At 46.7% G+C, this 26,936-nt stretch overlaps 1 protein-coding gene across 2 annotated transcripts; it reads left to right on the top strand.

Annotated features, from left to right (window-relative positions):
* Positions 1–1,190: 1,190 nt before the first annotated feature.
* jupa (junction plakoglobin a) lies at positions 1,191–26,936 on the top strand. 2 transcript variants are annotated; one of them, XM_048248310.1, is made up of 16 exons: positions 1,191–1,341; positions 15,722–15,782; positions 16,245–16,412; positions 16,832–17,085; positions 17,643–17,881; positions 19,172–19,373; positions 20,199–20,343; positions 20,608–20,711; positions 21,097–21,435; positions 22,051–22,203; positions 22,892–23,011; positions 23,329–23,479; positions 24,377–24,498; positions 24,713–24,755; positions 24,879–24,920; positions 25,625–26,936. In XM_048248310.1, exons 2-16 carry the CDS (start codon positions 15,770–15,772, stop codon positions 25,630–25,632), a joined length of 2,103 nt encoding a protein of 700 aa, XP_048104267.1. In that variant the 5' UTR covers positions 1,191–1,341; positions 15,722–15,769; the 3' UTR covers positions 25,633–26,936. The 2 variants fall into 2 exon arrangements, with proteins under 2 accessions (XP_048104267.1, XP_048104266.1); XM_048248309.1 differs by having other exon boundaries at positions 1,192–1,341; positions 24,879–25,018.

The raw sequence follows: 26,936 nt of genomic DNA, 5'->3' as shown, positions 1-26,936 counted from the left end.
ATAGGATTACTGTTTACAGTACACAATAACACAATATTCAGACCCCATGTTGGTATGCCCAAATAGCCTACCTATAATATCCCTCAGGATCTATCTCCATAGATAAACTCTGTATTTCTCAGTTGGCAATATCCAGAGCTATTGACTCCCTCCATAAAACACAGCATATGATGCAAATTAAAGCACCAAACAAGTAGCTAGGCCTATAGGTGGGGGTATAGGATATTTTCACCGACTGGAGGTTTCATTAGGCTAAATAATTAAGTATGTAATGTTATCCTGCCCATAAATAATGAATTTGTACACACAGCTTTTACTGAATGTTTGCCTCCATTAGATTGTACTGACAATGAACATTTGTAAAGTACAAGATCAAAAAAAATCTATATTATTATATAATATAGCCTACGTGCTATGAAATAGGCATTTGTGTTCGGAGTTTTCAAAACAACACCTGACATTTGAGATGAGTCATCATTGTCTGCCAGGTGTTGTAAGTCTGTTATGAGTCATTGACCCATCTTAGGGTTGCTATTGGCGACAAACTATTGGCTACTGGTCGCTGCTAGGATGAGAACACCGAACACTCAGAACAACATAACTTCTGTGGCAAGGAGGACTTTATCGTTCCCCCTTTGTAAATAATCGGTGTAAGACTGACCCATTTCAACAAGTCATACAATATGCAGGAGACTGACTTAACTTCGCTTGCTTTCGATTCTCACATCCAAAAGGGCTACATGGTGTAAATGTTTGCTTTAACAAAAGAAAATTAAAAAGCAGGAAAAAGTGGTTTCATTTTTTTAACCCTCTAATACTGTGTGAACTACAATTTATCGTAGCCTATCTCTCATTGGTTTTGGGAGGACTGGTTGCATGACGCATCAAGGTGTGGTTGTCTGAATGTAGGCCTACATGCCCTACAGGTAGGCTACCATATATGGAACGTAAACCTCAAGCTGCATATTCTGAAAAAATGAAAATGAAGTCATTAGGCTATATTATTGTTTCACGTAGCTTTCACATTAAAACATTTTTTTACTCTTAAATCGTTAGTAGTCATGTCGCACATTATTTTTTAAGATCCGACGCCAGTGCTACTGCCGTGCGCCAGTAGCGTTCCCAACACCGAGCTGCGGGTCTGTGCGAAGCAGGGTGTGGTAGAGAACCCTCATGGTATCGGGGGCGGAGCCTACAGCGAGGCATTACTGTCACACTAGCATTGTTCAGCGATACTAGAGTTGAAGGGAAAGTAGACGGTCGACAGAAAATTCGCAGAACATTCTCTCCCAGGACCACTGTCTCTCTGGAGTGTTTCCCGGCCACCGTTTCTATCAAAAGGTAACTAATGCAACGTTAAAACGTGGCTTGCTACGCAGTTAAACGTATTTCCACGGACTTTAAATGACGGATGGTTTAGGCTACTACTTTATGCTGTTTTGCTATCTTGAGTGTTAAAAATCAAGCCGAGTTGGAAACGCGTTAAGTAAACTAGGCTAGGCTACTCTTCGTTATTTAATATTCTGTCGTGGAAGGCTACATTTTGAAAGCTCTGTGCTCTACATTGTAACTCTGGGTTATCTTTAAATCCTATGTGCGGGCAGGCTCAGTTGATTATTGGAGTGTGTTTTGTCGTGCCATTTTTTTGGGGGTCGTTCGGTGTCGTTTTACCTGTGGGGTGTAATTTGCTCACTTCCGTGTATCGGTCGAGCTTGAGCGATATCCAAAAGTGCAGACGAAACTAGATATCCCACAAGAGGTAGACTACACACTTAACTTGGTCGGTTTATGCTGGATGGTGTTCGATTTTAAAAGCAATTTCTGGTGGTGAAAGTTGTGGTTGCCACATTTACAAATGAAAAGCATCGTCTGCGTGGGCAATTTCCCCAGTATACTGTGTCGCAACAGGCCTACTGTGTTTGTGGGCTACCTTAAATTGTAAAGAAATAGGCCTACAGAAAATAAAAAATATATTAGCCTACTGTTTTCTTCAGTTAATTTTGCTTGATTGGATACAAAGACAAAAAAAAGTAGATACAAATTGAGAGTAGCCGAAATCAGTATTGATAAGTAAAGAGAACATACGTGGAAATGGTTACTATTTGACACTGTTGAAGCCTGACATGTTCCATGGAACAGTAATACGAGAAATGGATAAGATAAGAATTGAGGCAAGTTCCCTTCAGCTTTCTGCATTATTCCACATATCACCTCATTTTAGGCCTACCCTACCCGTTTTTAACACATCTCAAAATAGCTCTGATTTTACCATGAACACTTTTCCACATTGTTCAGGTGGGGTCACGTCACTTTGTTGTTGATGCCATTTGCAGTGTTGTTGATGTCATTTGGAGTGCTGTTTGTTATAAATGTAGCACATATACTAGCCTCACGTCTGAGAGCTCATCGCTATATTTTCCCAGTGCCACAGTGTTATCAGATCTATTAGACATGTGGTATTTCATAAGAATGAAGGATAAGGAGGTCACACACTATTGGTAATGCTTACCATGACTCATGCTGGACAAGCTGGGATTACGCCAAGTGTTTAAGTGGACCATTAGGACATGCTTTACATCCCTAATGTGTTCTGCATTTCCCTGTACATCCACAGCCCCTAATGCGTCTTGTGTTTTCCAGTAACTTCCATCATCTGGCCCGATGGATAAACTGGACATTGTAACACACTGCAAAACTGACCTCACTGTGGTCAGTGTTTTAACATGCCATCGGGGCTACCAAGTATACTGGCTTTGGCAATTTGGAAGTCTGTTTAATGACGGGGTCTTAAAGTAGTATTAAAAAGGCTAAGCTATGCCCTGAAAGTTTGGCTTATTTTAGTCCCAGCCATGCAAGCAGAGATTGGGGTCTCTCGTGGTGAGCGCTTGATGAGCATAGACCGCCAAAAGTAATCAGAAGGAAGGAACATTTCTGCCTTAATTGGTTTCTTTTGGTTATGACGTGTTGCCAAATGGGAATCCTATCCTCCATCCTCATCATTTCCTGGAACGCTCCAGTAATGTGGTGTTTGTCAACAAAGTCAAAGCTCTTTACTCGCAGGATTATTAAATTATTTCCAAACGTTTGGCTTTGGTCTTACGACACCCACTGAACTATTTTATGCATTTGCCAGTAAATACTACAAAACATGCTGGCGTTCGCTCACAAGAGCTTCCTGACGCTATGCCCAGTTTTGATGCTCTGCCCAGATAGCCTCCCATTTGAATTCTGTGGGCATCTGCGGGCAGCTAACAGGGCAAGGGCTCAGAAGCCTTGAGGTTACTGCTCCGCACCACACCACTCTGCAGTGCAGTGCAGGGCCGGCTGGCAGGGGACCAGGCAACGCTGCCCGAGGGGGGGGGGGTCGCTTGAGGCACCCGGGGTCACCCAGCCACTAATCCCCCTCTAGGCCTAAATCCCTGAAACTGTCCTACATTAGGGGCCAGAGGCATCCTTCAGTTTATAAATACACTTTCACACGAGGGGGGTGGGACAGACGATTAATTCACCAACGAGCGAATCTGAGTTTGCTGCTGTCTCGTTCTGTCCATGTCACTCTCCATTTTGCTTTACACCTCTTTCTCTCACTCTGTTTTTCACTTTACCCTTTTCCCTACTTTTTTGTTTTGTTTCCATCTCTTTCTGCTAGCATCTATCTATCTATCTATCTATCTATCTATCTATCTATCTATCTATCTCTCTATCTCTTGTAATGGTGTAGTCATGGCTGGTTTTCAGTGTCTTGTTATCCTTCATACCCTCTGTGGTCCTTCTACACAACCCCACCCTACCCCTTCATACCCCACCCTACCCCTTCATACCCCACCCTACCCCTTCATACCCCACCCTACCCCTGCATACTCCAGGCTCCTACAGTCCTACAGTGGCATGGTGCAGTGTTACATGGAGAGAAGGATCACAAACAGCCAGTTCTCAGTGACCGGTCTTTAAGTGTTAATGGGTGTTCCTTGGCCTGTCAGCCTTCCCATTAACACGGAGGGGGCGGCATTGGTTTCAGTGCCCACGATGTTGCCGCTGCCGATGACGACTCAGGCGGCTCAAAAGTGCTGAGACTGAGTGGGCATGATGCCTATGTAATCTGGACGGGAGGTTAAGTCCCCTGCGCTCTTAAGTGCAGGCACCTTCACAGACAATGATACCAATCCAAAGCAGATTAACCCTCCATCAGCCTAACAGAGCAGACTGGTTCAGTGTTATTTAACCGTCGATGGATCAGCACTTACCAATGATCTCTTTAATGCCACAAACAATCAGAGGGGGGGGGGGGGTGTTGCTGCTGCTGCTGCTTTGGATGATTGAACAAACACACAATATTCTGATGTTTGGTGAACTTTGAATTCTCCTTTTGCTGGACACCTTTTCAGAGAAGCTCTGTAAATCAAACGAATAGTCAGGATTATGAGCTGTACCCAGGTGAGCATCCACCACCATTCTCCTTCAAAATGCAGTGAGACACAGAGTTACGTAAGCACTCGAGTCCACCACTGCCATTATGGGGCTTTGAGGGGCCCCAGGGGCTTGGGTCTGTCATAGAGAAATAAATATTTGATCACCTGCAAGACCCTGTGCTTTGCACAGTGTGTCAAAGTGTTAAACAGAATTCTCATTTTGTACTAATTCTTGTGCGTGTGCGTGTGCGTGTGCGTGTGTGTGTGGTGTACCTCCCTCAGATTCTGAATGTTTCCAGTGCAGGGTGACATGCATTGACTTGTAGACTTGGGAAAACAGTAAATTCCTAAAGGGAGCTGCTGAAGTGTTTTCAATGTTTTGGATCCTGACTCACTTTTTGCGAGGCTTCAAAGTCCCATTCATTGCCGTGTGATGTTGTGTCACTGTAACTGTTGGACCAGTGTTGAGGACCTTCCTATTGCAGAGTGTACTGCTGTATCTCTGATGAGTAATGAGATGGGACTGTTAGACTCTGTATCAGCATTATGCTGCCACACCTCAAAACAGCTCCCACACAGAGTTCAGCAGGGAGAAAGGGAGTGACAGAGAGAGAGAGAGACTGAGAGAGAGAGACTGAGAGAGAGAGACTGAGAGAGAGAGAGAGAGAGAGAGAGAGAGAGAGAGAGGTGATAGGCCTGTGGGAGTGGTGGCGTGAGACTGCTGATCACTGAGGATTCTTTACACCGTAGGCACAGACTACCGAAGGTCTAAACAATGTGCTGGTGGATTCCTGAAAATCTCACCCTCACACTCTTAGACAGGCTGATGTGTCGACTACGGCATGTGTGGAACTGGGAAGGGAAAAGTGGGAACTTTGTGTGGAGAAAAAAAATAAGGAAAGTAGCAATAACAGAATGTCCCAGGCTGAAATGGACAGCACTCAGCCAATGTCCCAGATTATTTTCCCCTGAAAAAGGAAGGCTGGACACCAGTTGAGCATTCAGTGCTCTCGCACAACGGAAGCGAGGGAGTGCTTCTTTTGATAAAGCACTCTGCTTGTCTTGCCAACCTCGTAAGCTGCCATCTTGTCGTCTTGTAAGCCTCTCATTAAAGTTTTGTACCCTTAGGATTTATGACCAACGCTGCAGCTTGAGATTGATTTGTAACACCCCCCCCCCCCCACCCACCGCCTTGCCTCTTGCTGCTCAGTTCTCCTTGATTAATTATTAGCCGGCTGAACGTGACTCTGAAAAGTCGGGCGTTCCTGAACGTCCCCGCAGATTGCCGCCGTGGCCCCGCAGATGCTCCCTCGGCGACCGCGGCTCCTTTGAAATATTCACCATCTGTCACGGAGGCTCCCGTCAGAGCAGCGAACTCGTGCGTGCCTACGAGGATGGAACCCCTGCGGCTGCAGTCGCTCGCTAGCCCCGCGAGGAGCGACACGCCGGCGCTCGTTAAGCTAAGAGCCCGACACGCGTGTTTGTCGTTTCGCTGCCAGGATGGTTAAATTGGGACATCCCCGTGCATGACTGGACTCTGATGGCAGAGGTGGGAGCGTTCAAAAACTACTGCCACTGCCAGTCAGCACATGGGACAGTGAAGTGAAACTAGAGAGGTAGGAAGTATGGGCTACTTTAATTTAGATGGCCAAGAATGGTCCTCTGATATTGTTAGGGAAGAGTGACTGGGAACCCTTGAAGATAAGTCCTTAGGTTCCTGAAGAAGACCGATAGGTCGAAACATTGTGCAGCCAAGCATGACAATATAAAATACAAAAAAAGAGGAAAGTTTCAAGAAGTTGTTTGTCCTGCACCTGGAATGTGCACAATGACCTCCTAAGCCTGGAAGATCACCCAAACCCAAAGAAAACCCTTCTGCCTTTCCTAGCCATGCATCAGCAAGCTGATCTTATGTAAGCTCCCGTTTTGATTCACTCTGCCCTGTCAAAACCTTGCGTGTGGAGACATCAACACAGGCATCCCATAATATAAGCACACAGACACTACCCGGCACACATCGACACAGGTGTCCAGGAATGGAATTCCAAGAGCCGGCACGCAACCTCCAGCTCTCTCACACACACACACAAACACACACATGGACACGATCTGGGGTTTGCACCGCTCGGCAGGGCCAAGTGTAAGGAAGCTTGCACGCACACCACCACCAGCTGGGCACTACCATGTGTATACAAGCCCTTCAAAGGTCCTCAGTATAGTAGCTGTGGTGATGGTAGTGGTGGTGGGGGGGGCCTTTAGCCAGCCAGTGAGCGTAAGCGTTGGGGATCAGGTTTCCCTCACTGTCCGTGACACTCGGATCCCAAGCTACCCCTTAACCCCCCCCCCCCCCCCCATTCCTTTTTCCACCTTTGATGTTTGATCCTCGATGTCCTCGCATGCTGAAGAGTTTTCTTTGAGGTCGAGCAGCGAGATAGCGCTCGGAGAGGAATGTGTCTGCATGCGCTGATTTCTCCGATACGAGAATGATTCCATGTGTTCGTGCAGCGCCAGACGCCTGCCGTCCAAGGCTAAGCGCCACTGCTTGAACTTGAGGTTTTGAGCTTCACACAAAATAGAATTTGGATGTTATTCTCTGGTCCTATTGTCTTATTTCCCCTCTTGTCCATGTGGAAGAGCTATCGTTCTCTTGGTTCTGAAAAAGACCAATATTATTAAGGTCTTCTCTCATAACCTCTGTCATTAGAAAAGGCCCGGAGGAGTTTGCGGTTTGATGTTCGTGTTTGTGCGGCTTGTTTGGGTGCTTTTAGCAGTGTCTGTCTGTACTCATAGCCCTGCTCAGTCCAGATGGTACCATCTTGTACCACCTGAGGGAGAGATTTGTTTTTTCTCTTCCTTCCTGGTCACTCTTTTGGCAGCACCTCTACTTCTGATTCATCTTTTGTTTGTGTACCTATTATTATCTGTTTCTCTCTCTCTCTCTCTCTCTCTCTCTCTCTCTCTCTCCCCCCCTTTTTCCCCTTTTTTCCCCTCTGTTTCCCTCTGTCATTGTGTGTAACAAGGGAGACATTCATCTCATGGGTTTCACGAAACCCATAGTTCTTCTGCAGGTACTTTTTAGGACCGGGTGCCTGTGGTCTTTTTCCGACCTGGTTATTACGTTGCAATTCCTCAGTATGAGACGTTCACGTTCATGACCTCATATAATAACTGGACACTGGTGTAATTGTGTATCACAAGATTCATGAATATTTCACACCTAAGAGTAATCTCTCTTTCTCTCTCTCCCTCCCCCCCTCTCTCTCTCTCTCTATCTATCTTTTTCTTTCTTTCCATTTCTCTCTTTCTCTCTCTCCTTTTCTTTCAATTTAATTTCAATTCAATGAGCTTTATTGGCATGACTAAGTGTTACAATGTTGCCAAAGCAGTAATGACATCAAAAGAATTAGCAATAATGGTAATAATGACAACAATTGACATGGACTATGGAGAATAATAAAAAATAATAGAACATTAGGGCACACACACTATCACACAATGGAGAAAGAAATAAAGAAGGAAAGAAAGAAAACAATACATAGTGGCTTGTCTTTCTTTCTTTCTTTCTTTCTTTCTTTCATTTTTCTTTCTTTCATTTCCATTGTATGTGGGTTGAGGGTTTTTTGTCTCCGGTACCCTCATTCTATCCACCCCATCCCTCCATAGCGATCCCTCTCTTTTTCTTTCTCGTTCATTTATTTCTCTTTCCTTCCTTCTCCCCCTTCCATCCTTTGTCTCATCTCTCTCTTCCTCCTCCTTTTCCTTCTCTCTCTCCCTCTCTCCATCTCTCTCTTCTTCACACCAATCCCTCTCTCTTCCTCCTCCTTTTCCTTCTCTCTCTCCCTCTCTCCATCTCTCTCTTCTTCACACCAATCCCTCTCTCTTCCTCCTCCTCCCTCCCCCTCCTCCTGTGTGCCCGAGGCAGCGGGCAGCCTTGACCACCTGCTGGCTGTGGGCAGTGGAGGAGGAAGTGGAGGGTGTCTGGGGAGCCACTCTGGGACCACAGGCTCTCAGCAGCTGGGGCTCAGCTGGACACTCAGACCCTCCTAAAGCCATTAACCACATTAGGCCACCGCCGCTGTGTGTGTGTGTGTGTAGATAGACTGACACTCATGCACACAGATTGTGTGTGTGTCTGTTTATAGCTGCTCAGACACTGAAAAGCTCTTCGATGTCTCGCTGTGTGAATGCTCATTCCCTGCCCTAAGTCCCTTTTTATTTATTTATTTATTTTGTTTTGTTTACTTATTTATGCTTGCTGTTGAAAAGTATATCTGGGATTATCTGCGACTTTATTGTGGTTTTGATACCAGTGGGCAGTGCACTGTGGAGTATTTTAATAGTGGTGTTCAACTTAAATCACAAAATGCTTTGTTTCCCACAGAATTGAATTCCATTTGTGGTGGTTGGTTTGCAGAATTAACTTGAATGCAACAGTTTTTAACAAATTAGCACAGCGTGGTTATGATGCTAACAAGATTTAAGCACAATTTAGTACAACCTGGAAAATCATTCTGTGGTGGTCAATGTTGATATTGTGGTGAGCAGCCACAAATAAGTCAATGTATGGGAAACACTGTAATGTGCCTCTCTGTTGGTTGAGGTGGGAGACCGTTTCCCAAAATCAGTGTTATGTGTAAACTGAGGAAGTACTGTTAATGTGTCTATGAATCTACATGTGTCAGAGCCATGAGTCTCACACAAGGGTTGACATAATGTAGCATGTAGGCTGATAAGAACAGCTGCCGTCACCCTGCGACACACACACACACACACGCACACGCACACGCGCACACACACACATACCTGTGGCACACCCACAATGAGTCCTTGGGACATCATGCAGACACACCCTGTCTAGGAGGAGGAGGAGGAGGAGGAGGAGGAGGAGGAGGGAGGGAGGGAGGGGTTTCAGGCTCACTGTAGAGACACTTTTGTTTGTTCTCTGTGCCATAAAGGTTAATGATCAACCCCTCATCTTTGAGAGAGAGAGAGAGAGAGAGAGAGAGAGAGAGAGAGAGAGAGAGAGGTGTAGTTTGAATGTGGTGACGGAGAAAAAAAAGAAGCAGGCGGTAAATGGAGGAAGAAAATAAATGCGTTTCCGCTTTTGTTATTTCCTCTTGCTGTGGCTTGACCTTAGGAGAAAGTGCTTAAAATGCAGCGCCATCGTCTCTTTACAGTACCAGCAAGAGCAAAGAAACAGTGTTGAAATAAACTGGGAACTCCAGAGACATGGTGAGAGCAAGAGAACCAGTCAGAGGGCAGGAGAAAAGAGAGAGAGAGAGAGGAATGTGCTAGATGAGTGTGGAATGTCACAGCAGGCTTATGGAGCAGTGCCTGACCAGTGTGGATGCCCCCCCTCTTTTTCTCTCTCTCTTCTCCCTTGCCCTCTTTCCCTACCCTCTCTTTTTCTCTCCTTCTCCTCCTCCCTCTCTCCCTCTCTCCCTCCTGCTTGCCTCTCCTCCTCACCACCAGTGTGTGTGTGTTTGTGTGTGTGTTTTCTCTCGGCCTCCACCACAGGCCCCCCCACTGACATTCCTCCTCTATTGTGCGGGCTTCCTGCAGGCCCTTTACTTCCAAAAAAACAGGCCAGAAGGGGGAAAAAGTGTCGCAAACCCAGTTCTCCACCAAAAAACCCTACAGAGCCTTATTAGGCGCCAAGCTCCTGTATGTGTGACTGGAGAAGCTGTGAAGGGTCTATCAGTCATTAACAGCCTGCTGTAACTGGGGACAAAGTCCTGGCGAAGGGATGGAGTTTCAGGCAGTTCTCGTGAAAAGCACTCTCTTCCCTTGATTATAATGTAGATGTTTAACACCGACAAGGCTAATTCCTCAGCTGATTTTGCCCTTGTCTAAAGTAATCAGTAACAAATCCCTGTCAATATGAGGGAAACTTTGGCTTAACGCCAAACACTATTTGACTAGTTTCAGAATTCCGTCATTTCCGTTTGTTGTGTAAATGTTTTATTTCGGGCCCTGGCCTTATCTGTACATGGCTCTCAGAGCAGTGGCTTGGCTGGGCTGACGGTGGCAGGCCAGTCTCTCTCTCCAAAATGGATGCCAGAGGTTGTTATTGGTCTCGGGCGGTGTGGTGCGGCGCGGCGCTGCCGTGACCGTGTTTACCATCTCCATGTTTGGTGCAGACTAAGAGGAGGCGCTGAGGTGAAGTGTGTCGCTGGAAGCGAAAGCACAAGTTCCGGCACGTTGGTAGGCGGGCTGAGTTCACACTTGTGTGTGACAGAGAGAAAGACCGAATGAGAGAGAGAGAGAGAGAGAGAGAGTGAGAAAAAGAGAGGGCACAAGTGTGTGAGAGAATTCTCCTACTTGATGAGATTCAGGGCTCAGGGTTTGGGGTGGGGCAGAGTGTGGCACAATCACTATAACTTTCAAAAAAATACAGCCTCGCCCATGAGCATTACCTAGGAACACTTACATAACACCAGCTTGAAGGGAATGACCTTTAAGCCCAAATCACTCCCATCCTTAAAAGAAGGTTCCTTTAAGGGACATTGATTGGGGAGAGTGCGAATGAGTATGGCTGGACGAAATGAGCGCAGAGACTACTGCTAACATCAAGGTGCGATTTGTCATGTAGCTGTTGAGTGGGCTGAATCAGGGTTGTTTTTTTTGTTTGTTTTTTTTTACAGCAGATGCATTGAGTGACCACATTGGCTCACCTCACTCTCTGTAAACATCATGGTACGAAAGGCTAAAGTGGCACACTGAAAGGCCAGCGAGGTTTTGCGCTGTCTCTGTGATGAACTGAGTTGAGTTGAATCCTGAACAAGAATGTAAAAAGTACATCTTTCGTTGTATTGCACCTTTTAGTGACAACCCTTTTTGATGTGTAATCAGTCATTAGTCATTAGTGTCATTTCATGTGAAACGTTAATAACTTGACTTTAAAAAAAAACAAAAAAAAAGGGAAAAAAAAGAATGGGTGTTGCAGGGCTTTGTTATCTTCTCCCCCTCATGAGAAACACACATACTCACACCTGCTTACTTCTCTGGAAAAGACACAGGCGCAGGCAGGGGCATGTTCTCTAACCTCCACCCCACACACACACACACACACACACACACACACACCATCCTCCGTCCTGCCCCTGCCTGCCCCGCCTGATGAGGTGGGGTGTGGTTTTGGCTCTGCTGCCTGTCAGCGATGAGTGAGTGGTGAGTCACCTCACTGTTGTCTTTCTTACCGATGACTTCATGAAAGACACCCCCCCCCACACACACACACACCTTCTCATGGATGTGAAAAGCCTCTGTCAAATGGCCTATTTGAAACCAGAGTCTGAAATGTAAAACCCCCCAAACCAAACCAGCCCATTCATTTAAACCCCACCCTGACCAGCCACTGGAAGGCCGTCCACTCGGTAACCATGAGAACCAGAAGAGAGACGGGGAACTGATAGGGCATTTATCTAGTAGGCTACCTAATGCAGTCCAAAATAGGCTGCCAAAAATAGCAGTGGGGCTGAAAATACCATGGGACTTTGTTGAAGTATGCTTTTTTAAATATTAATTTGATATAGTTACTTTAGACGTTCGGTGCATGCACAGTAAGCAGGTGAATTTGTGTTCAAGAGAAGTCTCACAGGACTTCTGTCCTTTTCAGGGCATTTCAGGACAAACAAGAGTGCAAAGAAAGACACTGCATGGCACAGTTTTGGGCTTTTGCGTCCAAATCAAGACCTCCCTCAAACTCCCTGTTTGAAATGTCTCCAGGACTCCCTGATAAAAAACTAAAAAACATCCATCATGGCTTTCACTGTAAAATCTCTGAACAATCGGTCTGGCAGGCACAAAGAATGACGAAGACCTTTACGTCTTATCTACACAGTTTCGCACGCAGCGCTCGCTCTCCCCGAATAGACAAGGGAGGCCTGGCGACTCGGGGCGGTCGAGGTGAGTCGAGGTGACAGGCCCAACATGACCCCCATTCAGCTCCTCCCATCTCAGACTGCATAGCCTGGTTCCCGGCAACTTTTCCTTTTTTTCAGTGAAAATATGCCTGGAGTGATTCAGCGCTGATCTGTCCTTGATCTTTCTGTCAGATCTGATCGGTCTGTCAGAGCTGGCTGTTGTGAAAGAATAATTAGACTTAAAAGTTCCCAGAAGGGCTTCTTGGGTAATATTTTTTGAGATATTGTTTCAGCGTGACAGTTCGCCTTTGGTTGATCGTGCTATAATCTGTCTGTGATTATAAACACTTGTTCTGCTGAGTAGCGGAACAACCAAAAAAGTTGCTTTTCTGTAAAGTCTCACAGATCACTAAAGGTGCTGACTATGAGAAATTGGACCCAAAGAGAAGGAATGTTTGCCCCAACATGATTTCCAGTAATCTTACCACTGACCGTATTTATGTCTCTGCCAGTTTGAGTCATTATCTGAAAAATGCTAGCTTTGTAGATGTAGTCAGTCGGCCTGTTGGTTGAATTAGAGGCAGGCCAAAAAAACAAACCTTCAAATCATGCCTATTTTGCATGTAAAAAAACATTTGGAATCCAGGCGTGTAGTCTGCCACTGAATATCTACAGCCACCTGTGTTTATGATTTTGTCTTGGAATGTGATTTGATTATAGGGTGTGTACAGTGTTCATGCACCATGGTGTGTGTGTGTGTGTGTGTGTGTGTGTGTGTGTGTGTGTGTGTGTGTGTGTGTGTGTGTGTGTTTGTTAACAAGAGCAGATGTAGACAACCCTAAAACCTCTCCAGAGACCCCCCTCCACACACACACACACACACACTCCATTTATCCCCCAGACTTCCGTTCTCTCAGTTGGCTGTTTCTCAGTGATGACTCAGGCCCCACAGGAAACCGATCTGTGGCCCCTCACGCTTGAGTCATTGATCCTCCTCGCTCCCTTACGTGACCTTCCACCTCCACTGGTCAGCCTACGGTAGCCCACGGGGGACAAAAGAGTCCAGGCCTAACACTGTCCTTTGACAGTAATGGTGCGAATCACGTCATGGATCCTTACTTCATAGACAGGCAAATTGATTTGTGTTTCTTCATGAACCTTCTGCTTCAAGACCTGGGCGTGGTCAATTGTGAGATGGTGCAATTAGAGAGAGCGTGAATCATGACTGATTGTGAGATGGTCCAATGAGAGACGGTGTGAATCGTGACTGATTGACTGAGGCATTTCAGATGGGATTTCGACACACTTCACACCTCTCTGTTGGTGTGGAGGACACATGGGGGATGGAGTGATGTCATCATCATCACCGCACCCCCACCCCGCCCCACCCCAACTGATCTGGTCTGGTTTCAGAGAAATTAGACATAAGTAAGTGGGAGAGAGAGTGAGAGTGTCATCATGATTAAGCCCAGATGTTTCTTTTTTGTCTGTTCTGTAATCAACGAGTCAACTCAACATCAAGACATTTATCAGACAAATTATTGCACTGAGACATTTTCACACACAGACACACAACAATGGACACACACACACACACAACCTCCTCTTGTCTCTGACCTTTGAGAGAATGGCCCCAGATAGTAATTACATGTACGCCATACCTCCCACTCGGTACTTGACACACACACACACACACATGCACACACAGTCAAAAGGTATGTGAGCAATGTGCATGGTAAGGTCGTTCCCCACTCTGTTTGGCCCCTGCACATTTATAACATCTGTTCCAGAACGAGACGGCATGCATTCTACCCAGAAGGCCACTGTACATGTGTGTGTGTGTGTGTGTGTGTGTGTGTGTGTGTGTGTGTGTGTGTGTGTGTTTGGCCACTGTACATGTAAATGTGTGTGTGTGTGTGTGGCTGGCTGTATAATCCTCGCTGTTCTTAATCCAAATAGTCCAAAGTCAGTGGCTCCACATCGTAAGTGTGGAGATATGCGAGGTCTGGCTCTGCACTGAAACAGGGGGGTTTCCAGATTCTTTCTGAAAGTCTAATTTTGGGTACATGTAAGTGACCCCCTGGTCCAGTAAGGGTGAGCACTCTGGAATGTCTGTGTGCATGTAGAGCAGAGAGACACAGAGAGACACAGAGAGACACAGAGAGACACAGAGAGACACAGAGAGACACAGAGAGACACAGAGAGACACAGAGAGACACGCAGGGAGCACCACAAAGTGGTGAGTTTCTTTAATTATGAAGAAGAGAATGGGGAATGTGGTGGTTAAACGATAGACCAGTCACTGCAGCCACAAGGAGGAGGCGGAGAAGAGAAAGAAAGAGAGAAAGAAAGAGAGAAAGAAAGAGAGAAAGAAAGAAAGAAAGAGAGGGAGAAAGAAAGAAAGAGTGGAGCGGGGGAATAATGAGTTTGCTTGGATTTGCAAGCACAGATGTAAAGAGGCAAATCCATTTTAATGAGCCCACATATGAAAGAAGACATGATCTCTCTGTATGCCTGTAGGTCTGAATCTTTCTCCCTCCTGACGGTGGAGTGGAGCCTCTTCAAAGGGGGCTAGTTGATGCACGTCAGTGGTTGTAAAGGATCCTTGACATTGCATGCGTTTCTGAAGTTTGTGAGGAACCTTGGAAGAGGCTGCAGGATATGAAAAGGGAGAGAAGTTCTAGAACTAAAAAAAAGGGGTCTCGTGACGTTTGCATACTGCAGCCAGTGTAGGGTGTTTGTTTGTGTGTGATTAATTGTTTTGTTTTGTTTTTGGAGTGTGTATCTATTTTATTGATGGGTTTAGTGAGTTGTTTTTCTGCCAGGATATTTGCATGTGTGCACTTGAGTTTGGGAGGGTTTGTATGTGTGATCTGGGCGTGTACAGCGCAGGGCTAGGGTGTGTGTGTACAAAATGTCTACCTGCCTGTTTGTCATTCGACTAGGGCAGGTAAGCAATCAGGGTGTGTTTGTGTGTGTGTGTGTGTGTGTGTGTGCTCCGAGGTCTTGCGAGCACAAGTGACGACAAACGCGTCGAGCCGGTCGAGCAAGTGGTGGTGGCTGCAGCCGCTGCCAGCTTCCCCCTTTGGTTCCCACGGATACTGTACACGAGGCGGTGGCATGGCGATCGAGGCGGGGTTAAAGGTCAGCTGCCATTCCTCCTACTAAGGCAGCTGCCCCCCCGCGCTCCGCTCCGCTCTATTGCTGTGTGCTGAAGAGCAGCCCTGCCCCTGCCCCTGCCCTCCCAGAGACCGAAGGCCAAGCGTAGCTCTGCGGGGGCCAGGGAGGCTAATGACGCCGGGATAGATTAGCCCGATAAAGTTGTTTTGCAGATGGTGCAAAAAGGAGGAGCCTTTCTTCAGTTTGCTTGGCGTTTTTTTTTTTTGTTTGTTTTTTTTTTTTTTTCACATTACATTTTGTAACCACTTCCATTTTTCTCTCTTTCAGGCATTTTCTCCCACATTGATCATCTTCAACTGAGCCTTAGAGGCTACTATGGCAATGCAGAGTGAGTCTTTTTTTTTTATGATTATCTCTGAAATGTATGATTAAGTCAGCACTGTGTATTTTTTTAATCTGTTAAGTTAATTCATTATATATTTTGTAAACCAATTTAAGTCTCTCACATCCTGTCGCAGATTTGCCATTTAAACCTTAAAAACTTAAAACTTTAATATGCCCTGTGAAGAAGGCTGCTTTAGTTAGTGGTCTGTTTTCTGGCTCTCGTCTGTTGGGAGCCTGACAATGTAATGAGAACTTTACTGAATGTAAAGACTTTTGTTACCACATGTACATTCTCAGTCATGAATAAGCCTTTTTAAAAGCTTTAGAGATGTTTTTATGTCTATAGAGCTTTTACTAGAAACCATGTGAGTGATCTTGTTTTTGATGTTTGCTTGCTCGAGTCGTGGCTTTGAGTTGTGTTTAACGGGTGTCTGCATCTGCTGTTTTGTCGTCCCTGTGTGTGCAGTGGGCGAGCCCGAGGGCATGGTGAAGGTGTCGGAGTGGCAGCAGACCTACTACTCGTCTGACTCGGGCATCCAGTCCGGCGCCACCACAGTGCGCACAGACGACGATGGGGGCGAGTACAGCAAGCAGTACACCATCACCACCACCGTCACCACCGACAACCCAGCAGGTTGTGTGTGTGTGTGTGTGTGTGTGTGTGTGTGTGTGTGTGTGTTCATCCCCAAAGAGCAGCCAAGGGGCATTGTGAGGCATGATGTGAAGTAGAGATGGGTGTAAAATAGTTGTTCTACATTTCTACTCCAGTTTTATAGGAAAGTCTTAATCAACCAATGTTCCCTGTCAGGAAAATGCTCAACTTTATTCTTTCTCCTAAATGCGGTGCCCCAAAACTTGCCATGATTGCATGAAGAGCTAGACAAGCTAGTCAAAAAATTAGAAATCTAACCTCTCTCTCTCTCTCTCTCTCTCTCTCTCTCTCTCTCTCTCTCTCTCTCTCTCTCTCTCTCTCTCTCTCTCTCTCTCTCTCTCTCTCTCTCTCTCTCTCTCTCTCTCTCTCTCTCTCCATCTCTCCTCTCCTCTCTCTCACAGAGCTGGAGTCTCAGTTAAACATGACGCGGGCTCAGCGCGTGCGGGCGGCCATGTTCCCCGAGACGGTGGCGGAGGGCACGACCATCCTGTCCACACAGACTGAGGGCACCCACATGACCAACGTGCAGAGGCTGGCTGAGCCCTCCCAGCTGCTCAAGGCCGCCATCGTCCACCTCATCAACTACCAGGACGACGCAGAGCTAGCTTCGCGTGCCATACCCGAGCTCACCAAGCTCCTCAACGACGATGACCAGGTACGAGCCTTTTCAGCCTCAGAAAGGAAACTTGTCCAGAAACATACGATATAATGAAAAATGTTCACTACAGACAATGTCTTTTTATGTATGTATATCTTAAACACAAGAACCAAAATAAATTTTGAATTCAATGCATGGTCTTCACATATATTTTGAAACACAAGAAGTCCAGTAGAAGAAAAGTCTAACTTGGAGAAGGCTCTTGTGTGCCTGTCTTTGCAAACAGAGGAATCCCAATAAATCAAATAAATTGCGTGTCACAGGTTGTTACAGGTAAATGCTTGAGGGGCTGTTGAAAATTGTGCTGTGGAAAATTAGATTAGAAACGTAGGCGAACCCATTATGTTTTCTTTTTTTTATCATAGCCTGAATGTTCGCAGTTGCCTTCATGCATGAGGAGCAAAGGCTAAATTAAAGACATTTCTAAAGTCCCATTTTTACCAGAATCAGCATATTTTAAGGGCACAAATTTACTTTTTTGCAAATAATGCATATGCATGGCATATTTCCTAACTCTCTCTCTATCTCTCTATCTCTCTCTATCTCTATCTCAGGCGGTGGTGGGTAAGGCGGCCCAGATTGTGAACCAGCTGACGCGTAAGGAGGCGTCTCGGCGGGCGCTCATGCAGTCGCCCCAGATGGTGGCAGCGGTGGTGCGCGCCATGCAGAACACCAGCGACATGGAGACGGCCCGCGCCACGGCCAGCATCCTGCACAACCTGTCGCACCAGCGCGAGGGCCTGCTCGCCATTTTCAAGTCCGGCGGCATCCCCGCGCTCGTCCGCATGCTCAGGTCAGTCACGGGGGCTCGGGCGCTCAGGGCTCTCAAGTCCGGCGGCGTAGTGCAGGACATGATGGGGCAGGTGCCAGCCACAGAGGCCTGGATCAGTCAGTCAGGCAATCAATAAATCAATCAATCAGTCTTTCAAAAGGGTTGATTTCAGTCAGTCAGTCTCTCACTCAGGGCCTATTGGGTCTGTTTGAAACGGAAGACAGCTGCCTACTGCCTCCCTCCCTACATAGAGAGCTGTCTCACTAGACATGACTTTGGATTAAATGCATCTTTTAAGAATGAGCATAGCTCTCTAGAATCTTTGGTTAACACTACGGTATGACGTTAGCAAAGGCCTGACGTTAAACTAAATTAGCTTACGTAAGCTAGCAGGTTAACGGTATAAATTAGTTTTACGGCCGGCAGATATATCAGACCAGACGCTATTAATGGTTACTACAATGGCATAATCAGATAGTAAATTGTTTATTTCTCATCTCAAATCTACAAATCTAAGCAAAATAAGGTCACACAAATGACATTTTAGATAGATATCATCCATTAGAAGTCATTGCAATGCTCCCTAGAAAGATAGGTTCCAGTTACATGTAGGAGACTGATGCCTGAAGTGACACACATCTTACAGTAACTTCACTCTGCAAACAGGATTTCTTCAAACAATTCCACACAATCCAGTGCTCTGTAGACGTTGATCATTTATATTATCGAAACAATGTACACCACTGACCTTGACCAGTGAAACCACAAAAGCTGACAAAGTTTTAGTATGCTGACCGTAAAGCCTTAATCACAGCCAGTTTACAGGATTGATTTAGCCTAGCCTAGTGCTAAACCTTAGAGGTTTGAGGCACCATTTGGTTATTAAGTGATGATGCAATAATGGGATATAAATCTCTTTCTGGGTCCAACGGCTTTCAGAGCCGCAGTAAAATAACAAAACAATCCCCTGTTCAGAGTAGCCTTAAAAAAAAAATGTCCTCCTTCTACTCACTGGTTGCCTCAATCTAATAAAATCCTATTTTTCACGGAAGCCTGGGCATTACCCTTTCACGGAAGCCTGGGCATTGCCATCTGGCTGCACAGCTACAGTAATTACTCTGTTAAAGTTAAGCGATCTTGTTTAACTCTTACTAAAGCACAGGTGATGTTGACAAGGTTTAGAAGTTGCGAAAAGTAAACGTTTTTTGATGAAAAAGCTGCGTCGGACTTAACAACCGGATAGCTTGATGAAATTAACCCCAAGAGACCCTCACAGTTGACCTCTGACCCCCTTTTCTCCTCTCCCCCCAGCTCCCCCATGGAGTCGGTGCTGTTCTATGCCATCACTACGCTGCACAACCTGCTGCTGCACCAGGAGGGGGCCAAGATGGCCGTGCGTCTGGCCGACGGGCTGCAGAGGATGGTGCCGCTGCTCAAGAAGAGCAACCCCAAGTTCCTGGCCATCACCACAGACTGCCTGCAGCTCCTCTCCTACGGCAACCAGGAGAGCAAGGTGAGGCTGTGTGCATGTGTGTGTTTTAAAGTTAATTTGTATTTGTGTGAGTGAGAGAGTGTGTTTAAAGATCACACTCATGTTAAATAATGTGTGTGTGTCTGTTTTGTAAAGATTGTGTTTGTATTTGAATAGTTTGGAATTCTGGGTGAGCATTAAATGTGTGTAAGTGAGCACACATGCATGATGTCATGATATGTGAGGCGGTGTAGTGTGTGCAGTATCACTGTGTGAGATCACTATGTGAGTGCAGTGTGTGTGTCTGTGTGTGTGTGTGTGTGTGTGCAGTATCACTGTGTGAGATCACTATGTGAGTGCAGTGTGTGTGTCTGTGTGTGTGTGTGTGCAGTATCACTGTGTGAGATCACTATGTGAGTGCAGTGTGTGTGTGTGTCTGTGTAGTGTGTGTGCAGTATCACTGTGTGAGATAACTATGTGGGGAATGTGACTGGAGTGAAGTGTGTGTCTGCCTGTTGGGCCTCACGAAGCTCTCTGGCACTGGCACAAACACCCATAAATATGACGGATACATCTAAACTACAGTAGCCTACCTGTGTGTACACACACACACACACACACACACACACACACACACACACACACACACACACACCCTAAAAAAATATTGACACAAGTAGATATACTGATGCATTCACAGCTAAACTCTACACTCTGCAACACAATATGCACTCTCTAGTATGACGGCAGACAGGCAGACAGGCAGACAGGCAGACAGGCAGACAGGCAGACAGGCAGACAGGCAGACAGGCAGACAGGCAGACAGGCAGACAGGCAGAGTCAAACTGGTTGTGTTGTGTCCTTTAGCTGATCATCCTGGCTAACAGCGGCCCTGAGGGTCTGGTCCACATCATGAGGAACTACAACTATGAGAAGCTCCTGTGGACCACCAGCCGCGTGCTCAAAGTGCTCTCCGTCTGCCCCAGCAACAAGCCCGCCATCGTCGACGCTGGTGAGACACCTCAGTGGGCTAGCTCTCCACACACACACACACACACACACACACACACACACACACACACACACACACACACACACACACGTTAATAGTTAATGCTCTCACCACTCCACACTGAAAGCTGAATCTCTCTCTCTCTCTCTCTCTCTCTCTCTCTCTCTCTCTCTCTCTCTCTCTCTCTCTCTCTCTCTCTCTCTCTCTCTCTCTCTCTCTCTCTCTCTCTCTCTCTCTCTCTCTCTCTCTCTCTCTCTCTCTCAGGGGGCATGCAGGCCCTGGGTAAGCACCTGACGGGCTCCAGCCAGAGGCTGATGCAGAACTGCCTGTGGACGCTCAGAAACCTGTCTGACGCCGCCACCAAGCAGGTGCGTGAGGGCCCCTTATCTCCACAGGCCTGCACTGCTATCTCCCCCACTATCAGAGAGAAGGCACCATTTTGTGGCCAACTTGACCTAACCCATAGACATAACATGGCAGTCATGAAATGTGATTAACAGCAGTGTTTGGCAAACAAAAACATTTTTGGAAGCGTATTACTTTATTTAGAATGTGTAAATATAAATGGAAGACATGATTGATTGATTGCATTATTGCTAAAGACTGTTATAACATCTATTTGTTAATTAATTCCTTTATTTAATTACTTTATGTAGCAATTTATGCAAGTACACTGGAGTCTATCAGGTTTGGCAGTCTTGAGTAGATGTGTCAGCTATAAAAGATAATTGACTACCCCCGTCTCGTCATCAGGAGGGCCTGGACAGTCTCCTGATGGACCTGGTCGGTCTGCTCTCGTCCGACGACATGCACATGCTGACGTGCGCCACCGGCGTGCTGTCCAACCTCACGTGCAACAACGGGCGCAACAAGTCCCTGGTGGTGCAGGGCAACGGCGTGGAGGCGCTGATCCACGCCATCCTGCGCGCCAGCGAGAAGGAGGACGTGGTGGAGCCGGCCGTCTGCGCCCTGCGCCACCTCACCAGCCGCCACCCGGACGCCGAGCTGGCCCAGAATGCCGTGCGGCAGCACTACGGCATCCCCGCCATCGTCAAGCTGCTCGCTCAGCCCTTCTACTGGCCCATCATCAAGGTGAAGACAGAGGAGCAGGGAGCGCTGGGAACATGACTGCTGATGGGAGGGAGGGAGGGTAGAGATGGCTGAGAAAGAGAGTGAGAGAAAGAGAGTGAGAGAAAGAGAGTGAGAGAAAGAGAGTGAGAGAAAGAGAGTGAGAGAAAGAGAGTGAGAGAAAGAGAGTGAGAGAAAGAGAGTGAGAGAAAGAGAGTGAGAGAAAGAGAGAGATGGGTTAGAGAGCGAGAGAGAGATAGAGAGAGCTGTATCTGAATGCTTCCACTGCGGGGAAAGGGAGAGCCAATAAGAGTGTAATGTATGTACCCAGGCCATCAGTAAGGAGTTTAGGGGTTGGCTGAGAGAGGGGGAGCACCAGCTGAATCTGCATATCTTCAAGCTGAGAAAGGGGGATGAAGAGATGAAGGTGAAGAAACTCCCGTGTGAGTTTGGGTGAAAGAATAGATGCTTGGGAATGGGGCCCCTGTAGAAAAAAAAAACAAGACTTGGGGAAAGGGCTGGACAGAAAGGAAGGGACAAACAGATCAAGCGCTCCCAGTGACAAATAGTCTTGTCTGTATAATCAAGCTGAGCTTTTGGTATGTGCTCATTGGTTCCATCCCTTTGTCCCCCCCACAGGCTGCAGTTGGTCTGGTCCGTAACCTGGCTCTGTGCCCAGCCAATCAGGCGCCTCTCAGGGACGCAGGGGCCATCCAGAGACTGATCAACCTGCTGCTGAAGGCCCATCAGGACGCCCAGAAGCACGGCTCCACTGCCCAGCAGACGTACCAGGTAGCTAGCCCCACACACAGGTCACACCCAGAGCTAACAGGCTGGTGGCAGCACACCTGTCTTAACAGCACACCCGTCTAACACACCTTTTCCTCAATAAACTATGGCAACAATACACTTTAGACACGGTGTATCTATGGCAACAATACACTTTAGACACGGTGTATCTATGGCAACAATACACGTTAAACACGGCTGCAACACAACTCTATGTTGTAAAGAATTACACTGGCTGAGACACAGACATGCATACCATACATACATATACTGTACACACCCACACACATTTTTGTGTCCTCCTCAGACTTTCTAGCCTGCAGTCTCAAAATGATACAACCTGCCTGCCTGCTACCTGTTCAACAGGTCGAAACCATAAACATCCCATAGTAAACGCTACAGTGAATGTCATGTGACTAGCGGACAGTGGGCCTTGCACTACTTTATGCTTTTATTTCTCTCTGTCTCTGTTTTGTTTTCTTTCACTCTATGATCTGGTCATGGGCACGTTATGAACGCCTCACTTTCTACTCGACCAAAAGAAAATCAACTCTTTGCCAAATTACCTTTTTGGTTCAGTTTGAAAAAGTATAAAGTACAGTATAAACAAATGTAAACTTCTCTCTGTCGCTCTCTCTCGCTCTCTCTCTCTCTCTCTCTCTCTCTCTCTCTCTCTCTCTCTCTCTTTCAGGATGGTGTGAGGATGGAGGAGATTGTGGAGGGCTGCACAGGAGCTCTGCACATCCTGGCCAGAGACCCGACCAACGCTGCCGATATCGCGTCCATGGACACCATCCCCCTGTTTGTCCAGGTAAGAGAACACAGTGAACCAATGGGCGAGGAGGAGAGTAAGGGTGTGAAGAAGTGTGTGTGTGTGTGTGTGTGTGTGTCAGTGAATTGGTGTTTGAGTGAATATGTGCTGATGGAAAGATAAGACTCCTGAGTCGGTGAATATTTGATAAGCTAAAAATATATCAATCTTACAGACTAAGAAAATCCATTCAGTAATCTACAGAGAGAGAGAGACTGTCAGACTTGGACATCTTCATGTGTACGTGGCTTAACCCCCTCCTGTGTGTGTGTGTGTGTGTGTGTGTGTGTGTGTGTGTGTGTGTGTGTTGCGCGCAGCTGCTGTACTCCCCAGTGGATAACGTGAAGCGCGTGGCTGCCGGCGTGCTATGTGAGCTGGCTGTGGACAAGCGCTCGGCCGAGGTGATCGACGCCGAGGGAGCCTCCGCCCCTCTTATGGAGCTCCTGCACTCCAGCAACGAGGGAATCGGTGAGTCCAGCACAACCAGCTCCACACTGACCACTGACACAGCACAGCAACGGCTCATAAAGATGCCACATAGGCCAACGTGGGCTTGATCCAAATAGAACACCAATAAGGATGTGTAAAGCATGACAAAAAATGAGTGCATAGATTAGTGCATAGCGTCTGGCAGAGAGAGAGGGACAGAGAGCAAGAAAGAGAGCAAGGGACAGAGAGAGAGAAAGAGAGCGAGGGACAGAGAGAGAGGGACAGAGTGCAAGAAAGAGTGCAAGAAAGAGTGCAAGAAAGAGTGCAAGAAAGAGTGCAAGAAAGAGTGCAAGAAAGAGTGCAAGAAAAGAGTGCAAGGACAGAGAGCAAGAAAGAGAGCGAGGGACAGAGAGCAAGAAAGAGAGCGAGGGACAGAGAACAAGAAAGAGAGCGAGGGACAGAGAGTGAGGGACAGAGAGCAAGAAAGAGAGCGATGGACAGAGAGTGAAAAAAGAGAGCGAGGGACAGACACAGAGAATGAGCGATCCATCCAAACCCCCATCACAGTTCTGGTGCAGATGGAGGCTGGGTCTGTTCCATTCAGCTGTGGTATGACCGACAAGAAAATGGCAGTCAGCAATGCCTCAGGAAAACAGATGAGAGGGACAAGTCAGAACTGTTTGAGGAGGCTTCTCCAGAGCTCATAGAGGAAAGGGAGGAAGCAAGCAGGAGAGAGTGATCTAGAAAGACTTCTCATCAATGTCGGGAAGGATGTCAATTTATTATAAGTTGTTCAATTTTATTTGTAAAAATGTTAGTTGTAGAAAGACATAGTAGAGTAAGCCAGTGTGACCATAGTAAAATAAAGAATAAACTTGGTGGTAGACCAAGGCAATGGAAGCACATTTGAGATGACTGACCGAAAGTTCCCCCCAGCCACCTACGCCGCCGCCGTCCTCTTCCGCATCTCCGAGGACAAGACTGCCGACTACAGGAAGCGCGTGTCCGTGGAGCTGACCCACTCGCTCTTCAAACACGACCCCGCTGCATGGGACATGGTGAGCGCTGCGCCCCCTTGTGGAAGTGAAGTGGTAGTCCACCACGAGACAGCTCTGTGTAATGGCTTTCCGGCGTAGTCAGTCTATGATGGTAGCAAGGCTAAACACTGACCGGTTTGACGTTTGAGTCAAATAGAAGTTAGTCTGTACACCTGCTAGCTTGAGGCACTTGACCTTTTGTTCTGACCTTCGACTCTCTATCTCGCATTCCCAGGCACACAAGAATGCACAGATGGACACTGCCTACGCAGCTGACGGTGAGTGTCCCTCTTTGCTCTTTCCAGAACTATATTTCCCACAATGCACTGCATACACATTGGAGCCACCATTAGAGTCACTGACCAGTGTGGTGTGTGTGTGTTTTTTGTTTGTTTCTCCAGAGGTGGACGCTGGATACGGCGGCTATGGCGGCTATCCTGAGGGTATGCCCATGAATGGCATGCACATGGAGGGCGAGATGCCCGAGGATTATGCCCCAAGCATGGGCTATGGCGCCTACACAGATCAGCCCTACTAACAGGTCACTGCTTACCTCCACGCACACACGCTCAGGACACGGCCAGACACACACACACACACACACACCAGAGGACCTTTACGCACATGCACACATGCACACATGCATATTTTAAGACAGGAGGACATACAGTATACATACATGCGCACTCACATACACACCTTTTACCCTCAACATCCTTAGAATGGTATAGGACTGAAATCAATCACACACACACACACACACACACACACAGTTTAGAAATAGTATATGCAGACACATACCCTCACCTACAGGTACATATATGCATTTTTTCGTTATTACCAGTAAGTATGAAATGATTTGTAACACCCAGTGCAAGTCTGTTGTTGAGCCATAGCTTTCTCAAAGCCGCGCTTGCTGAAGGCTTCAAGCCTATGTGGCGTATTTAACTTCCCTCAAACCCACCTCTGCCCAGGAAGCATTCGCTTGGACTACTTTTTGCGCCTGCGTGAGGTGACGTGAATGACGTGAAGAGGCTGTGGAGCAGTTTTGCAGCAGCCAATGGCAGCAACGCCTGCGGAACGTTCCGGCACCAGGGTTGCAGACCAAGGCGCCTTTGTCTGATATTTTTGTCTGTTCTTTTTCCAGACGTGTGAGGGTGAACGGAGAGATGAGAAGAGCTTGGAGAGAGGGATGTGCTGAACGAACGAATGAACGAGGGAGCCGAGAGAGAGAGGGAGAGGAGGAGTGCAGGATGAAGAAGAACGCCGTTCCCTCATCTTCACTACTGGCGACTCTGGCGTGGCGCTCTACGCCACTCTGCGCTGCGGACTTTACTTGCCGTCTCACCAAGGCCACCACACACCAATCCCTCCCCAAGCTCCCCCAACCGAAATAATATCATTCTTTTACTTTTTATTTTATTTTCTCTTCTACGGAAAGATTGTTGTATTTTATATAAGGGCTTTTAAGGGTGTGCAATTTTGCTTTTGTTTTTCTTAATGTTTGTTTTCACTGCGCTTAGGTGAAAAAATGGGGAACACTACTGTATGCCAAAGAGATCTGTGTTTTATTTTGTAATAATTATAATAACCATTTAACTTCTGATTTTAGTTGACTCTATCGTTCTGAGAATTATTTTAGAAGAAAGAAAAGTGTAAAAGTCATGTCAAGTCATGCCAGTCATGTGACTGAGGACGTGTTGCTGGTCGTAGCCCGTGTTGCTGACCTGCTAGCCTGCCTTGGATTTAATGGAACGTTTGATAGTCTGAAACCTGTACAGACGAGGCTGATCTGGAGTCAGGTTTTGTTTGTTGGTTTTCTTTTCTTTGGCCTGACACTGCGCTATCCACCGCCCTCCACTACATGGTCTTTAGAGTACTACTGCTGCACCTGGTGGTCAGTGACCAAAACTTAACTGGCTAGAACTGGCACATCAAACTTTTATGTGTGTGTAGGTGCATGTATGATTCTCTTTGTGTGTGTTTGTTTTGTTTTGTGTGTGTGTGTGTGTGTGTGTGTGTGTGTGTGTGTGTGTATTCATTAAATTTTCATCTTTGGAGTTGCTTTTCTTAAAAATGAGTATAGTAGCACTACAAATCTGCTGAGTGACAGTAGCGGTCTTAAAAAAATTGATGTAAATGAAATGAGTTTATTATTTGTGACCATTAACTCGGGCCCGTGACTAGACGCAGGAAGTACAGTACTGTCGGAGGGAAACATGTGCTCGGGACGTTGACAAGTCAAAATGGCTACAGGTTTTGAAGAATCTCATCTGTAGGAGTGTGTGAGGAAGTGCTTTAGCCCCTGTGAGAGAAGAGGTCAGACACTGGCCATAGAACATGGCAGTGTAGACACATCAATAAACCAATTGACAGGGAGGTTTTTTTTGTCTTTCTAGAATGTTTTTACTTAATATTTTTTTGTCATAAGAAGAATAAAATGAACTTGTCTAACAAAA

This window comes from Alosa alosa, chromosome 7 (genome assembly GCF_017589495.1).
Source record: "Alosa alosa isolate M-15738 ecotype Scorff River chromosome 7, AALO_Geno_1.1, whole genome shotgun sequence".
NCBI classification, from domain to species: Eukaryota; Metazoa; Chordata; class Actinopteri; order Clupeiformes; family Clupeidae; genus Alosa; species Alosa alosa.
This window is presented reverse-complemented; position numbering and strand designations above follow the sequence as displayed.